This window comes from Odontesthes bonariensis, chromosome 23, assembly GCF_027942865.1.
Source record: "Odontesthes bonariensis isolate fOdoBon6 chromosome 23, fOdoBon6.hap1, whole genome shotgun sequence".
NCBI lineage: Eukaryota > Metazoa > Chordata > Actinopteri > Atheriniformes > Atherinopsidae > Odontesthes > Odontesthes bonariensis.
Window position 1 is genome coordinate 20,330,912 of NC_134528.1, and position 14,028 is coordinate 20,344,939.

General features: G+C 40.3%; 1 protein-coding gene and 1 pseudogene across 1 annotated transcript; both read left to right on the forward strand.

Moving 5' to 3' along the window:
* Positions 1-1,495: 1,495 nt before the first annotated feature.
* Positions 1,496-11,245, forward strand: LOC142374536 (ubiquitin carboxyl-terminal hydrolase 42-like; annotated as a pseudogene).
* On the forward strand, positions 11,242-12,653 carry LOC142374375 (uncharacterized). Its single transcript, XM_075458026.1, has 4 exons — positions 11,242-11,546; positions 11,658-11,737; positions 11,942-12,118; positions 12,453-12,653. The coding sequence occupies exons 1-4, from the start codon at positions 11,355-11,357 to the stop codon at positions 12,640-12,642; spliced, it is 639 nt and encodes a 212-aa protein (XP_075314141.1). The 5' UTR covers positions 11,242-11,354; the 3' UTR covers positions 12,643-12,653.
* The last annotated feature ends 1,375 nt before the right edge of the window (positions 12,654-14,028 follow it).

A 14,028-nucleotide genomic window follows, 5' to 3' on the forward strand; every position in this document is an offset into this window, starting at 1 on the left:
GAGATGACCAACCACCACACCACTGTGCAGCCCTTAATGTTTCATTTTGACCATATTTCACAGCTGAACGTGTCTGTTTTGGAGAGCTCAAAGTGACAAAATTGAGACTGAGACTTCACTTTGGGGTAAACTGTTGTGAAAAAATGCCATGTAGCTACACCCAAATTTGTATTACTGTGATATGCTAAGAGATACTGAAGGTACCCTGTCTACAAAATATGCAGTAAATCAATAGATTTTATTATTATTATTTTATTATTTAGCAATATAAGTATTTTGGCAAAACTACAAATTAAAAGTTCTTTAAGATGTGATGAGTTTAATTTGAGCTTAATTTAATCTTCATTGGCCACAGGACATACTTATGACGACCTGTTTGAAGAGCATGTGATTATCAGAAAAACAGGAAAAAAACTTTTCAAAATCTTCACAATTTTTTTTTATTATATTATTTTTTTATTATTATTATACTATGCTTATAGTTCATAAAAGCACAAGAAACTGACGTTTTTGAGCCTGTGAGTTTTTAGTCACTTAAACGTATTTGGAAAAATATACACAATTTAATGATCGTTTGACACACATGTGAATAAATTATATTTCTCTCCGACTTCATTTGATAAAACACTTTCAAGAACAGGTTTCCGAATTAGAATTTGGAGAATAAAACCATGGCTTCCAGAACGCGTTCTGTAGCTCTGTGTCATTGTGACGTTGGCTTCTCAAGCCGACCGTGTCATCACTCATTCTTCTCTTGAGTTCCACATTAGATGCAAGCAGTTCATTTGTGCTACTCCTTTCGTACAAACTTCACTTTACTTCCTGATTTCTTGAAAATTTCGCGGTACTGCGTGTTAAAGAGAAACTCCCGTCTGTCAGCCAGTGTAAGTGATTCTGTTGGAGCGGGTGGGAAGAAACAGCTGCTGTTTCTGACGAGAAAACCTGCCCTGCTTGCTAAATTAACCTGGGGATTTTTGTTTCCATCATTAAGTACTTTTAGTGATGAACGTTATGGAAAATAATCACATTTCATAATATGGTAGTTGAGAACAAGTGGTAACTTTTTTTTTCTTATGTTTGATACTTTTAAGTAAATCATAAGATACCAACAAGCATCTGTCAGCAAATGAGAAGATCATTTAGTATTTAAATCCAAGCTTTTAACTGTGAAGTGTTGATCACTTTTCTTTTAAAAGTTAATCATTTGATGCAACATTGTATTTGTGACCTTATGGAAATTTAAATATAGATGGTGTGAAACTGGCAAATCTATATACTATAATGCATGCAACTGAATTGATGAAGTTAGTTGCTGTAATCCAACATAATTTTATGTTATCGAAATGAGTGATGGGTCAGATTTTTTTGTCTGAAATTCTATTGTATATTTGTATAGCTTATTTCAAAGTGATATTGGGCAAATTAGACCTTGTAATTGTCTTTCTTTTCATAAAGTTGTGCATTGCTGTGTCTCTGTCCATAACGCAGTTGAACAATGGCCGTAACTGACAGAGCTTCAGAAAAGTCTGACCACGAGTCGGTCGGATTTAATCGATCTTCCTTCACCTATGGAGACGTGGGGATGGACAGTAGTATTTCCAGCAGTCGGACAGAAGATAACCGTCTCACCCTAAAGTGGCCCCAGGTTCACCCCATTGGTGCTGGCCTGCAAAACATGGGGAACACCTGCTTCCTCAACTCAGCCCTGCAGTGTCTCACCTACACTCCTCCACTGGCCAACTACATGCTGGCACGGATGCACTCCAAAACGTGTAAGTTTGTGTTTTGTGGTGCATTTTTTATAGCAACAAGGAGGGTCTCATTTAATGATACAATCATGAAGTAATTATCAAATCATTCAGCTATAATTTAGCATTATATCTGAGCCGCTTTCTTGCCTGAATCTAGTTTTATTTATTAATCTTATGTTCATTTGTTCCTGCTGCAGGCCATGAACCAAGTATTTGTATAATGTGCTCCATGGAAAACCACATCAATCAAGTTTTTGCTAACTCTGGAAATGTAATTTTCCCCATGGATATTCTTACCAATCTCACAAGTAAGTAGATATCTTCATGTCTACAAATCTGAAGCTGTGCCCTGTACAGAGGGTCTACTTGAAATGAGAGACAGGAGGTGCTGTGTGACTGTTTACCTTGTTATTTTCAGAGGGAAGTTTTCTTTATGGAGTTTGTATTTCGTTGTGAAAAGAAGCATATATATATATATATGTATATATATATATATATTGGTTTTCCCACACAGTTATTGCGGAGCACTTCAGCTATGGAAGCCAAGAAGATGCTCATGAGTTCCTGCGGTACACAGTGGAAGCTATGCAAAGGTCCTGTTTACCTGAAATCACGTGAGTGTGATTTTAATTTGTCAGAGGTGGTTTAACAGGGTTGTTCAAAGCAAACATCTTCCACACCTGGATAAAATCTGTACTAGCTGGTGTGGGAAAGGGTGAAGGGTATCAGTAGGGACACAATCCTCTCAGGTCGAAAGTATTGGACTGAAGGAGAGTTTTCATCCACAAACATTAAGAATTACTGCCTGTGACACAATAACTTTTGTCTTTGCCCCAATGAGTTGATTTTCATCCTCTTCTATGCTGGTGACAGAATGGACAGGCAAACCCAGAGGACCACTTTCATTGATCAAGTATTTGGCGGGTGCCTCAGGTCCCGAGGTAAGTATTCAGTAAATCCTTTTTTTGTGTGTGTGAAGTCCCATTTTAATATTTCCAGCTTTCCTGCACTAAGAACTTAACATTTTCTCATCTTTTCTAGTGAAATGTTCAAACTGTAAAGCAGTCTCCGATACATTTGAGCCTTTTCTGGATCTTGCTCTGGACGTTACGGTAATTACACCTCATCCATTCGTGGAGCTAACATGTTCTGTATTTCTGTTGCTGTAAAAGCATAAGATTTGGTCAGAGCTCCTAAAAACAACACATTAAACTTCTGAATTGATTTTTCTCTCCGTGCAGGAAGCTTCCAGTGTCTCCAAGGCCCTGAAACACTTTGTCAAGTCAGAAAAGCTGGGTGGTGAAAATTCCTACAAATGCTCAAAGTAATTTCTAAAGATGAAGTCTTTTTTTTTTTCCTTTTCATATTTCCTTTGTCATGTATCACTTTTCTAACTAATTAAGCGATCTTTGCCTCAGGTGTAATACAATGGTCACAGCCAAAAAGGGATTTAAAATCCACCGCAGCCCCAATGTGCTCACCCTCTCACTTAAACGATTCACAAACTTCTCTAACAGAAAAATCACAAAGGTACCGTGACACCCATATTTTGATATTTACTGTATAGGAACAATTATAGGAACAATTCACATGCGTTTGAATTATCAACCACATATATTTGAATGGTATTTTGAAATCAATCCTCTCTTCTGTGTTGACCAGGATGTGAAGTATCCAGAGTTCCTGGACCTGCAGCGCTACATGTCTCAGTCTGAAGGGGAGCCCCAGATCTACGGGCTGTACGCTGTACTGGTTCACTCTGGAGCCCACTGTCACTCTGGACACTACTTCTGCTACACTAAGGTACTGATTATCCCACAAATAACGATTTCAATGTATCAGAACTCTGCCTCATACACTCACACATACACATTTTCCTCAACACTTCACCAAGAACTCACTTCAGCAGAGATTAATGGAGAACTCCTTCATATAGTGGTCTTAACAGACTGAGGTCTTAACTGAAAAGTACAATCAATAAATGTACTAAATGAAACTCAGGAAGGTACATGAACACAACATTATTCAGAAATGGAATCTATGACAGCACATGTATATGATGTTGTTTGTACTTACCTTTAAGCAGGTTTTATTGTATTTAAGACTTTAAATCCATTTCAGAAACTAAATCTACAGAGTGAAACCTAACAAATCTCTTGTTGCGTCTCACAGGCCAGCGACGGACAGTGGTACAAGATGAATGATTCTACTGTGTCTGTGAGCGACATCCATACGGTCCTCAAAGAAGAAGCTTATCTTCTTTTCTACATCAAGTAAGAAAAACATCATGCAGGGAGTCAGAACGTTGACAATTCCACAGAAAAAGAGTAGTAACACGACTGTCTTTCAAAAAAAAAACAGTTGGAATGCTCTTTGAAATGGAAACACAATGCATGAATGTAATCATTTCCAGATCATTAAAAACTGTTTTATTTAGGGTAATGATTGTATACCAGGGTAAAGGTTCATGAAATTTTGCCAAAATCTCTACTTTTTGTTGTTGTTGTTGGAAAAACTACTTTAAGTAGTTAAACCCAATAATTTCACCGTACATTTGCTTCTGGCAATAAAATGTTTCAGTTTGCTGATGTCATTTGTCATCACATTGTTAGATCCCCGGATATGACAGAAGTTGGGGACTATAGCCCAGGAAACTCCGGTCAGTTGTCTCCACAGCCGGCGGCGACGCCTCAAATCAGCACCACCCTCCACAAATACAACAATGGCTACATAGATCCCCAGCTGACACCAAACACGACAAAGGTGATGCTCAGTCTTTTCACATTAGGGATCCTTTTTCTAGTGTACTATAATTTGCTTTGACGGAAGTTTGATGATCTCATTGAGACATATTTTAATGTCTGTGTTCCTCAGATCTCCAGCACTAATCACGGCAGTTCTTCCTCTGTGACTGCTGCTGCTAATGGACAAGACACTGACCACAGTCTACCAAAGTAAGTTTAATATTCAGTTTAGAAAGAACATTTCTGCCATTGCTGTTTCATCCAAATCTTCTTTTGGGTATGAAAATGACTATAATTTATGCACATCTACTTTGTTGTATTGATATTTGCATTATTTTTTTCTTCTGACACTCTATAAACGTGTTACTTCAGCATAAAGTTTTGATCAGTCGCTTGTATTCTTTGTGTTTGCAGCAAAGTGTACCGTGGTTCCTCTGCTGTTACCTCTTTACCTTCAGCTACTGCTACAAAACGGGAGAGTCAGGGTCACAAAAGGACTGCTGATCATCTGAGAAAGGAGAGTGACAGCTCAGAGTTCCAGCACTTTAAAAGATTTAAACAAAGCTCGACAATGCACCACAAGAACAGGTTAGTATTGGTGTCTTTGACTTTGTGCTGACTGAAAGTCCTGCCTCTACTCAGAAATGTGTTCACATAAATGTTAGATCACTTAGATGTTTGAACTTCACAGCACAGACAGATGTACATTCTTACTTTAAGATCTGTACCTGCCAGCAGGGTATGCATCACTGCAACTTATTTAGAAGTCTTTTAGAAATCTGGAGGCATGTACCCTGAAGCAGCTTTAGTGGCTCATTGAGGTAACTTCAGCTCCAGGTTTGCAGAGGTTCCTGCTCTTGAGCAGGTTAGGTTTGTGATATGAGAGCAATACATGTCAACACCTTACACTCAATCAATGGCCATAGAAAAAATACAAAACTGTGAGAGGGTCTCCTCTGTCCAAGACTCAGACTGACTCATAGTAGCACTTTAGATGATCAGGCTAAACAAGAAATGGATCAAATAAGAAAACAGATACGAGATATGAGTACACAAGAAATACAAAACAAGTTGACATTTCTAAAACAGCGCTATTACGAGGTAGGGGGGAAAGCAACAAAACTTTTAGCATATAAACTAAGGAAGCAGCAGGCAGAGAATACTATACACAAGATACGATATCCAGAGTTGGGAACAATAGACCATGGATTAAAGAACATTCAAGAACATTTTGAAAACTATTACAGAACCCTCTACTCTCAACCACAAATTGATAATACATTAGAAATTGAGACATTCCCCGCTTCATTGCATTTACTCTCAGTGTCAGAAGAAGAAAATAAAACTTTAACATCCGAAATAACAATTGAAGAACTGAACTCTGCTATCTCCAAACTGAAGGCCACTAAGTCACCAGGCACAGATGGATTTACTGCTGAGTGGTATAAAACACTACGTGAACAACTAGCCCCAATACTACTTAGGACTTACAATTGGATCTTACAGAAAAACAAATTCCACCCTCCTGGAGAGAAGCGATAATTTCCCTGATTCCTAAAGAAGGAAAAGATAAACTTGAATGTAGCAATTATCGCCCCATCAGTATTCTTAATATAGATTATAAATTGTTCACATCAATATTGACACGTAGGATAGACAAGATTTTGCCTAGACTTATCCATACAGACCAGACAGGCTTTATCAAACAGAGACAGACACACGACAATTTGAGAAGAACCCTACATATTGTTAACCTTATTACTCAACAGAATACAGAAGCAATTCTCATTAGCCTAGACGCCGAGAAAGCGTTAGATTCGGTGAGATTATCCTTTCTATATAGGGTGCTAGCAAAATTTGGCTTCCAAAAATCTCTCATAGCAATATTCCAAACCCTCAATGATTTGTCCCACAGCAAGAATTAAAGTAAATGGTGCCTTATTTAGACCCATTACTCTGGAACGAGGGACAAGACAAGGATGCCCTGCCTCCCCTCTCCTTTTCGCCCTGTTTATTGAACCACTGAGTCAGTGGATTAGGCAAAATGGCAATATTAAAGGGATAAGAATGGATGATGACGAACATAAGCTTGCACTATTCGCAGACGATGTCTTAGTCTATTTATCACAACCCACATCAACATTCCCCAAATTGATGGACACACTACACAGATACGGGACATTTTCAGGATATAAACTAAATGTGCAAAAAACCCAAGTGCTCACCTTTAACTATACCCCACCTGACCATTTATTAAGGAAGTATTACCTGAGATGGGACGCAGATTACATATAATACTTGGGAGTTAATATTCCTAAGGACATTAGAAAATTGGTTGATCTGAATTATACTCATTTAAACACCAACATTAGAGCAGACCTGCAAAGATGGACACTCATCCCTTTCCTAAGTTTAAATTCTAAAGTTGAATCCATTGGAATGAACATACTTCCAAGATTATTGTACCTTTTTCAAGAACTTCCAATTGAGGTGCCTACGAATCAGTTTATTGAATGGGATAAGTTAATTTCAAGGTTTCTGTGGCAAGGCAAGAAACCTAGGACTAGATATAAAACTTTGCAGTTAGACAAGGGAAAAGGAGGTCTAAACCTTCCCTGCCTGCGTGACTACTTTTACGCAGCCCAGTTAAGACCCTTGGTGTGCTGGTTCAGCCCCTTTTATTCAGCCAGGTGGAAGGATATTGAAAATGCTATCTCTGGTGAGATGCCTCTAGCAGCAATAATTGCGGATGGTGAATTACGGAAGAACATGCTAAATCAAAACAACCCCTGGATAAACACAGGCTTGAAGACTTGGCAGAAGATAATAAAATTTTGTAACGTTGAAAAGCCACTCAGAAAGCTGAAATGGTGCGTATATGCCAGATTTAAAATGTGGAATGAAAAGGGCTTAACAACTTATACCACCTTTGCACCGAGAGGGAATCTGAAAAGTTTTGAAGCAATGCAGAATGACCATGGCCTGCAGCGTCAAGACTTTTATAGATACCTCCAGGTCAGACATCATTACAACCAAAATATAGCTGGAACTTTAGAGGCTGGGGAAAAGGGGGTATTAGAAGTGTTTGAGAAAGCAATTAGCTCACAAATGTGTTTGAAAGTCGTTTCTACTTTTTGTTGTTGTTGTTGGAAAAAGTACTTTCAGTAGTTAAACCCAACAACTTCCCCATACATTTGCTTCTGGCAATGAAATGTTTCAGTTTGCTGATGTCATTTTTCACCACATTGTTAGATCCCCGGATATGACAGAAGTTGGGGACTATAGCCCAGGAAACTCCGGTCAGTTGTCTCCACAGCCGGCGGCGACGCCTCAAATCAGCACCACCCTCCACAAATACAACGATGGCTTCATAGATCCCCAGCTGACACCAAACACGACAAAGGTGATGCTCAATCTTTTCACATTAGGGATCCTTTTTCTAGTGTACTATAATTTGTTTTGACGGAAGTTTGATGATCTCATTGAGACATATTTTAATGTCTGTGTTCCTCAGATTTCCAGCAGTAATCACGGCAGTTCTTCCTCTGTGACTGCTGCTGCTAATGGACAAGACACTGACCACAGTCTACCAAAGTAAGTTTAATATTCAGTTTAGAAAGAACATTTCTGCCATTGCTGTTCCATCCAAATCTTCTTTTGGGTATGAAAATGACTATAATGTATGCACATCTACTTTGTTGTATTGACATTTGCATTATTTTTTTCTTTTGACACTCTATAAACGTGTTACTTCAGCATAAAGTTTTGATCAGTCGCTTGTATTCTTTGTGTTTGCAGCAAAGTGTACCGTGGTTCCTCTGCTGTTACCTCTTTACCTTCAGCTACTGCTACAAAACGGGAGAGTCAGGGTCACAAAAGGACTGCTGATCATCTGAGAAAGGAGAGTGACAGCTCAGAGTTCCAGCACTTTAAAAGATTTAAACAAAGCTTGACAATGCACCACAAGAACAGGTTAGTATTGGTGTCTTTGACTTTGTGCTGACTGAAAGTCCTGCCTCTACTCAGAAATGTGTTCACATTAATGTTAGATCACTTAGATGTTTGAACTTCACAGCACAGACAGATGTACATTCTTACTTTAAGATCTGTACCTGCCAGCAGGGTATGCATCACTGCAACTTATTTAGAAGTCTTTTAGAAATCTGGAGGCATGTACCCTGAAGCAGCTTTAGTGGCTCATTGTGAATCGAGTTTTTCAGTGTTTATTGACATGTTCTGATGGTTAATCTCATGTTCAGTTTTGGAATTGATGGTGTTCACGGTGTTTTCTGTCCATCCCTTGAAGCTCTAACATGGACTCAGACGGATTCACGGATCCAAGAACATTAAAGAAGAGGAAGCGCACGGACATGGACCCTGAACAGTATACAAGCAGAGAAGAAAGGCAGAGCTGTAAACGATGTTACTTGGACAGTAAAGACAATCTACAACTGAGTGTGCGCCAGCCGGTCGAGGCAGATGGCCGTCCGTCCTGAGTCTGGTTCTGCTGGAGGTTTCTTCCTGTTAAAAGGAAGTTTTCCTCTCCACTGTCGCCTCGTGCATGCTCAGGATGGGGGATTGAATTGAAGACGATTTTCAATGAGATCCGTTGGTTTTCTTAGGAAGGCAACTTTTATTTTTTATTTGGCATTGTATGAATTGGAACACCTCTGTCTACGTCAATTTTATCGACTTTGAAAAGGCATTTGACAGTGTAGACCGTAAGCTGTTATGGAGTTTAATGGCACACTATGGAATACCCACTAAATACATAAACATCATCAAGAGCTCATATCAGGACATGCAGTGCCAAGTGCTCCACCAGGGACAAACACAGAAAACATTCACCGTGCTCACTGGAGTGAAACAGGGATGCTTACTTTCTCCTTTCCTATTCCTCCTATGCATTGACTGGATCATGAAACAAACAACCCACAATAAAAAGACAGGCATCCAATGGAGTCTGACAGAACAACTAGAAGACCTGGATTTCGCCGATGACATTGCTCTACTCTCACACAATCACCAACAGATGCAGGAGAAAACCCAACTGCTTGAAAAGAACGCAGCAGGACTGGGGCTCAAAATAAATGGAGGGAAAACCAAAATAATGCGAGTAAACAACAAAAGCACAAGTCCCATAAACATCAGGGACAGCCCTTTAGAAGAGGTAGACAAATTCACATACCTAGGAAGTGTAATTGCAGTGGATGGTGGAACAGAAGAAGATGTGAAATCAAGAATAGGGAAGGCAAGAACAGCATTCAACATATTAAATAAGATCTGGAAAGCCAAAAACATTTCACTCAACACCAAGCTCAAAATCTTCAACTCCAACGTCAAAACAGTGCTGCTATATGGATCAGAAACCTGGAGGACCACCAAACAAATCACCAATAAGCTGCAGACCTTCACCAACCACTGCCTAAGACGCATCCCCAGGATCTTCTGGCCCAACTGCATCAGCAACACCAGCCTGTGGGAACGCACCAAGCAGGAAAAAATAGAGGCACAGCTCATGAGGAGGAAGTGGAGCTGGATTGGACATACCCTGCGAAAAAACAACACAGCTATAACCAAACAGGCATTAACATGGAACCCACAAGGCAAAAGAAGCAGAGGGAGACCCAAGAACAACTGGAGAAGGAGCACAGAGATGGATGTAAAGAAGAGGGGACTGTCGTGGAAACAGCTGGAGAAAATGGCACAAGACAGACGAGGGTGGAAAGTCATCATTAATGACCTATGTTCCGAAAGGAATATAAAGGCCTAAGAAGAAGAAGAAGAAGATGAATTGGACTTGACTGCTGGGATAGGCTCCAGCCCGCCCACGACCCAATTGACGGATTCAACGGTATAGAAAATGGATGGATGAATTGGACTTATTTAGTTTGAATGAATTTGATTTAATTGGATTACAATGAATAGGATTTTAATTGGCTTAATCTGGACTGTATCTTTTGAATTCCCACAAGATGATATTTATTACTCTTATTTCTACGGAGAAATCCTCCATCCAGATTCTCATGTGTTTTGTTGTTTTTGCTTTATAGTTAGGGGTGTGCAAAATAATCGTCATGACGATGCATCATGATTCTAATTTTCGCGATCTACTGCATCGATTCTTTAGCCTGGCGACGCCATCCTACGTACTTCCGCCCAAAGATTTTGGCTCCGCACATAGTCTGGCCAAATCCCCCTACCTCGGTTCGCTCAGTGTTTTGCCAATCAGCAAACAGTTGCGAGTGGTGACGCAGAACTCACGCGCGGAGTCCATTGTAGTCCATATAATTGTAGTTCAACCGCAGCGGAAATAAACATGGCGACGGAAGAACGCTAGAAGCTATCCATGAAGTTGTCTCAACTCTGGAGAGCATTACACAATTAAAACAAGAGCAAGAGGAATGCCTCGTCAATTTTGTTAGTGGCAAGGATGTCGAAGCTCTCCTTCCAACTGGCTTTGGGAAAAGTTTGATTTATCAAATGGTACCGGTATAATGAAAGCGGATGTGGGAAGCGTGATTCGCGAGCTAGAGCCTCGCGAGAGTAAGCATGAACCTCGGCGCATAACCAACGTCATTTCTAAACATTATGATTGGTTAAGGGAACTCCGTTACTCCAATGAATTTAAGTTGCTGGGTAAGGTCAGTTGGAATGCTCTTTGAAATGGAAACACAATGCATGAATGTAATCATTTCCAGATCATTAAAAACTGTTTTATTTAGGGTAATGATTGTATACCAGGGTAAAGGTTCATGAAATTTTGCCAAAATCTCTACTTTATTATGTTGTTGTTGGAAAAACTACTTTAAGTAGTTAAACCCAATAATTTCACCGTACATTTGCTTCTGGCAATAAAATGTTTCAGTTTGCTGATGTCATTTTTCATCACATTGTTAGATCCCCGGATATGACAGAAGTTGGGGACTATAGCCCAGGAAACTCCGGTCAGTTGTCTCCACAGCCGGCGGCGACGCCTCAAATCAGCACCACCCTCCACAAATACAACAATGGCTTCATAGATCCCCAGCTGACACCAAACACGACAAAGGTGATGCTCAGTCTTTTCACATTAGGGATCCTTTTTCTAGTGTACTATAATTTGCTTTGACGGAAGTTTGATGATCTCATTGAGACATATTTTAATGTCTGTGTTCCTCAGATTTCCAGCAGTAATCACGGCAGTTCTTCCTCTGTGACTGCTGCTGCTAATGGACAAGACACTGACCACAGTCTACCAAAGTAAGTTTAATATTCAGTTTAGAAAGAACATTTCTGCCATTGCTGTTTCATCCAAATCTTCTTTTGGGTATGAAAATGACTATAATTTATGCACATCTACTTTGTTGTATTGATATTTGCATTATTTTTTTCTTCTGACACTCTATAAACGTGTTACTTCAGCATAAAGTTTTGATCAGTCGCTTGTATTCTTTGTGTTTGCAGCAAAGTGTACCGTGGTTCCTCTGCTGTTACCTCTTTACCTTCAGCTACTGCTACAAAACGGGAGAGTCAGGGTCACAAAAGGACTGCTGATCATCTGAGAAAGGAGAGAGGTCACAGCTCAGAGTTCCAGCACTTTAAAAGATTTAAACAAAGCTCGACAATGCACCACAAGAACAGGTTAGTATTGGTGTCTTTGACTTTGTGCTGACTGAAAGTCCTGCCTCTACTCAGAAATGTGTTCACATAAATGTTAGATCACTTAGATGTTTGAACTTCACAGCACAGACAGATGTACATTCTTACTTTAAGATCTGTACCTGCCAGCAGGGCATGCATCACTGCAACTTATTTAGAAGTCTTTTAGAAATCTGGAGGCATGTACCCTGAAGCAGCTTTAGTGGCTCATTGTGAATCGAGTTTTTCAGTGTTTATTGACATGTTCTGATGGTTAATCTCATGTTCAGTTTTGGAATTGATGGTGTTCACGGTGTTTTCTGTCCATCCCTTGAAGCTCTAACATGGACTCAGACGGATTCACGGATCCAAGAACATTAAAGAAGAGGAAGCGCACGGACATGGACCCTGAACAGTATACAAGCAGAGAAGAAAGGCAGAGCTGTAAACGATGTTACTTGGACAGTAAAGACAATCTACAACTGAGTGCGCGCCAGCCGGTCGAGGCAGATGGCCGTCCGTCCTGAGTCTGGTTCTGCTGGAGGTTTCTTCCTGTTAAAAGGAAGTTTTCCTCTCCACTGTCGCCTCGTGCATGCTCAGGATGGGGGATTGAATTGAAGACGATTTTCAATGAGATCCGTTGGTTTTCTTAGCTAGGCAACTTTTATTTTTTATTTGGCATTGTATGAATTGGAACACCTCTGTCTACGTCAATTTTATCGACTTTGAAAAGGCATTTGACAGTGTAGACCGTAAGCTGTTATGGAGTTTAATGGCACACTATGGAATACCCACTAAATACATAAACATCATCAAGAGCTCATATCAGGACATGCAGTGCCAAGTGCTCCACCAGGGACAAACACAGAAAACATTCACCGTGCTCACTGGAGTGAAACAGGGATGCTTACTTTCTCCTTTCCTATTCCTCCTATGCATTGACTGGATCATGAAACAAACAACCCACAATAAAAAGACAGGCATCCAATGGAGTCTGACAGAACAACTAGAAGACCTGGATTTCGCCGATGACATTGCTCTACTCTCACACAATCACCAACAGATGCAGGAGAAAACCCAACTGCTTGAAAAGAACGCAGCAGGACTGGGGCTCAAAATAAATGGAGGGAAAACCAAAATAATGCGAGTAAACAACAAAAGCACAAGTCCCATAAACATCAGGGACAGCCCTTTAGAAGAGGTCGACAAATTCACATACCGAGGAAGTGTAATTGCAGTGGATGGTGGAACAGAAGAAGATGTGAAATCAAGAATAGGGAAGGCAAGAACAGCATTCAACATATTAAATAAGATCTGGAAAGCCAAAAACATTTCACTCAACACCAAGCTCAAAATCTTCAACTCCAACGTCAAAACAGTGCTGCTATATGGATCAGAAACCTGGAGGACCACCAAACAAATCACCAATAAGCTGCAGACCTTCACCAACCACTGCCTAAGACGCATCCCCAGGATCTTCTGGCCCAACTGCATCAGCAACACCAGCCTGTGGGAACGCACCAAGCAGGAAAAAATAGAGGCACAGCTCATGAGGAGGAAGTGGAGCTGGATTGGACATACCCTGCGAAAAAACAACACAGCTATAACCAAACAGGCATTAACATGGAACCCACAAGGCAAAAGAAGCAGAGGGAGACCCAAGAACAACTGGAGAAGGAGCACAGAGATGGATGTAAAGAAGAGGGGACTGTCGTGGAAACAGCTGGAGAAAATGGCACAAGACAGACGAGGGTGGAAAGTCATCATTAATGACCTATGTACCGAAAGGAATATAAAGGCCTAAGAAGAAGAAGAAGAAGATGAATTGGACTTGGCTGCTGGGATAGGCTCCAGCCCGCCCACGACCCAATCGACGGATTCAACGGTATAGATAATGGATGGATGAATTGGAC